The 3,546-nt window shown below is 58.3% G+C and overlaps 1 protein-coding gene across 1 annotated transcript; it reads right to left on the reverse strand.

Annotated features, from left to right (window-relative positions):
- Positions 1-403: 403 nt before the first annotated feature.
- B3GNT7 (UDP-GlcNAc:betaGal beta-1,3-N-acetylglucosaminyltransferase 7) lies at positions 404-2,838 on the reverse strand. The gene is made up of 3 exons (XM_049768909.1): positions 2,815-2,838; positions 2,462-2,544; positions 404-2,252 (listed from the first exon to the last, which is right to left on the reverse strand). The coding sequence occupies exons 1-3, from the start codon at positions 2,836-2,838 to the stop codon at positions 1,058-1,060; spliced, it is 1,302 nt and encodes a 433-aa protein (XP_049624866.1). The 3' UTR covers positions 404-1,057.
- Positions 2,839-3,546: the final 708 nt, after the last annotated feature.

A 3,546-nucleotide genomic window follows, 5' to 3' on the forward strand; every position in this document is an offset into this window, starting at 1 on the left:
TGATTTATTTTGGGGGAACCATACCCAGCAGCGCTCAGAAATCACTCCTGACACTGCTCAGTTATCACTCCTGGTGTGCTCAGCGCTTACTCCTGAGTCTGCTTTCAGGAATTATTCCTCAAAGTGCTTGGGGGCCAGATGGAGTGTTGGGGGATTGAATCCAGGTTGGCTATGTGCAAGGCAAATGCCCTACCCACTGTACTTTGGCTCAGGTTCCAAAAGCAGCCTCTTATTGAGAAGAGGTGACCTACCCATCAGTTCCTATGTCAAAGGCTGTATAATGAGGTGTCAGCCACACTCCTCAACCCTGTTGTAGGGCCCCTGAATCAGGGTCTTGCGCCCCTCTACGGGGCAAAATGCTGATCAGTGGGGAGGCCTTGGAGAACCAGGGTATGGGCTGGGCTCTGAAGGGGGATGCCGGGTTTTGGGGGGTATTCAGTAGTGGCTGAGAAGGTGGTTTGTTGAAACGAGGGACAGGAGGACGCCTAGCACCTTCCCTCCTCTTGGTTCTTCATAAATAACACTTCACAGTTGGAGAAACATCCAGATTCTGGGCTGGGGTCAGAGAGGCTGCAGGAGGTCCTGACCACACTTTGTAAGGGGTTGGGGGGGGCAGAGCACTGCTCTTCTGCCTGTGGGTGGGTGGGGCAGCCGCCCACACTCTCTGGAGGTTCTGAGGGTCACTGAGGTAGTTGGGGTGGCCATCGAGGCTGTGGGACATCCAGGACGGAGCCAGTGGGTGCCAAGGCACCATGGGGAGACTTGGGTAGGAGCACCTGTGAGCCAGCACAGGCTTGAGCATCTGGGGAGAGGACCACTGGGTGAGGGAACCCCTTATCTCTCAAGAAGAGAGGAATGTCCGCAGATCCAGCCCCTGTAACAGGCAGGCAGGCAGCCAGCCCTCCCCTACTTCCAGCTCAAACCTTTCCTTCCTGGGTCTGGCCACTTCTCTGGAGGATCTGGGGCCTCAACTCTCCTTCACTGGAGAAAACCTTCGTGGGAGACCCCTCTCTGGCGTTCTCTGCACCTCCCTCCCCAAGGGGGCTCCCTGGGGAGCTCAGAACACCTGCAGCTGGCGGGCACACGTGAGGTTACCATGTACCAGCCTCCACATGGTCAGCAGCTCAGCGGGCAGCAGCTTATGTACCACCAACATGGAGCGGAAAAAGCAGGGCTCCGAGTTCATGCGGCTGTGGCGGTTGCGGGAGATGCCGAAGGTCTTAAAACCCTCGTGGGCACGGGGCTGTACACCCAGTACCTGCAGGCACATGCCCAGGAAGACGTCGTCGATGGGGTAAAGCTCCAGCGTGGAGCAGGCCCGGTGCAAGCGGTGGGCCAGGCCGCCGGCCATCAAGAAGCCCCCTCCACCCGCATAAGGCGGGTAGCTGGCCTTGGGGTACAAGCTGACTGGGATATAGTATTTGTTGTCTTTGCGGCGAATGGGCCTAGCATGCTGCAGTACATCCCCCACAAACAGGTCCTCGTGGGGCTGCCGGTCCAGCAGAAACTCCAGCAGGTTGTCAGGGTGGACGAAGACGTCATCGTCCCCCTTGAAGACAAAGTGCACATCGGGGCAGTAGATGTGCAGCCACTTGAGAAAGTGGGTCTCTTTGAGGGTCAGGTTGAAGAAGCTGTCCAGAAAGTCCCACTGCAGGATGTCGCCGTACAGGCGGTCCTCGTAGGTCAGCAGCTGTTGGTAGTGGGCCCGCTCCTCACGCTTGGATGCGGTGCCCAGCAGAAAGAGGGTACGCACTGCGCCCAGCCCTGGCCCGGCTGATGCCCGTTCTGTGCCCCAAGTGCGCCGGATGGCCTCCCGCCGATCATGCTGTGTGATCACAGACTTCACCACCACGAGCAGGTGCACGGGGCCTTGGCACTTTTCAGGGTGATTCAGGAGCATGGGGAAGAAGCGGCAGTGGCGGTACAGGAGGAACTGCTGGAAATGAGGTTCCAAGCCCTGGAACCACGGCTGCTGCGTCAGGTTCACGTTGGCCGTGCAGTTGACACTGGTCACATCCCAGGCCTGCGGCCCCCGAGAGGCTGTCTCCACTGTGGGCGTGGAGGGGACCGCATCTTGGGGGGTCTTCCAGAAGTCCTGGGGTTGCGATGAGGCCCCACTGGGTTTTTGCAGCCTGAACTGGAGAGCCGGGGAACCCTGGAGGAACTGGCTGGGGGTGAGGCTGCGCTGGAACACGGTGACAACCACCAGCAGGGCTAGTGCCAGGAAGACACTCTTGGAGATGGTTTTCTTCCTGCAGAGGAGGGCAGGGTAAGACACCCCGGATTCTCACAGACAGGAGGGAAGAGGGTCCTGCTCTCCCCATTCCAACCCCTGGGAACTAACTCAGGGACCCTCCATGGCCCCCCAATCTTGCTTCTTTCTTCCGAGAAAGAAGGGTAACGGGGTCTGCCACCAGTTGAGGGTCTGGGGTGATCTCAAAATGCTGCTCCTGCCCTGTACCCCTTCTGTTGGCCCTTTCTGGTGCCAGCACAGCAAACTGCAGAGGTGACCACCAGGAGGGTCTCGTCTGCTGTCTGGGAGTCCTAGAATATAGGGGGAGAGGTAGAGACGGGTGAAAACTCTAGCCTGAGGTGGGCCCCTTTTCTCTGACCCAGGCTGCCCCGGGGAAGGCGACAGGGACAGCTTTGAGCAGGACGCCCTGCTCTTTTCACTGTCCTTCAACATCTGGCACCCTCCTCGGAGAAATAAAGCCCCCCAGCTCCTCTATCTTGGAAGGGGAACACACAGGAGAGAATCCCTCCCAATTCTTCTAGAAACCTTCTAGACCAAAAAAAAAACAGCTAGCAAGATACGAGTTTTCGAAAAGTGTCAGCCATGCTCGCTCGATCTTTCCTCAGTTCACACTGCTGTGGGGACAGCAAGCAGAGCAGCAAAGAGGCCCTGGGGGAACCCAGAAAGATGCCCGGGGCCCGGAGAGATAGCACAGCAGCGTTTGCCTTGCAAGCAGCCGATCCAGGACCAAAGGTGGTTGGTTCGAATCCCGGTGTCCCATATGGTCCCCCGTGCCTGCCAGGAGCTATTTCTGAGCAGACAGCCAGGAGTAACCCCTGAGCACCGCCGGGTGTGGCCCAAAAACCAAAAACCAAAAAAAAAAAAAAGAAAGATGCCCCGCAGATGGGGGAAAGGCAGGGCTCGCAGAGGAACTGGGGGTACCGCATCAGGTGGTTTCCTGGCACCACTGGGGAAAAGTTAGGTCCCACCACACCACCCATGGTTTCCCAGGAGACCCTAACATTCACCCCTGGGGCCAGTTTGGCTGTTTTGTGCATGAGCTGGGGTGATGGCCGGTGACCCAAGCAAGTCCTCCCCTGCCAGTCTCCCTCTCACAGTCCAGTTACCCTGGGGGTTACCCCAGGAGAAAGAAAGAGGCCGACCCCAACTCCACCTACGCTCCTCCGGCCAGCAGTTGGCAAGATCCTGCAAGGGCATCTGCGGGGATGGAGGTGGTAGAGGACGGGGGAAGTGGGAGTCCACTCGGAGATACCCACAGATGCCCAGAGTGGCCCAGCACCAAGGTCCAAAAA

The sequence above is a fragment of the Suncus etruscus genome, chromosome 2 (genome assembly GCF_024139225.1).
Source record: "Suncus etruscus isolate mSunEtr1 chromosome 2, mSunEtr1.pri.cur, whole genome shotgun sequence".
Lineage (NCBI taxonomy): Eukaryota > Metazoa > Chordata > Mammalia > Eulipotyphla > Soricidae > Suncus > Suncus etruscus.

Excerpts from the sequence above, each read along its gene's own strand:
- B3GNT7 (XM_049768909.1), bottom strand. The coding sequence starts at position 2,838 with ATGGCTGACACTTTTCGAAAACTC. Across the intron at positions 2,545-2,814 it reads CTGACACTTTTCGAAAACTC|GACTCCCAGACAGCAGACGA; the intron begins GTATCTTGCTAG and ends CCTATATTCTAG. Across the intron at positions 2,253-2,461 it reads AGAAAGGGCCAACAGAAGGG|GAAGAAAACCATCTCCAAGA; the intron begins GTACAGGGCAGG and ends CCTCCTCTGCAG.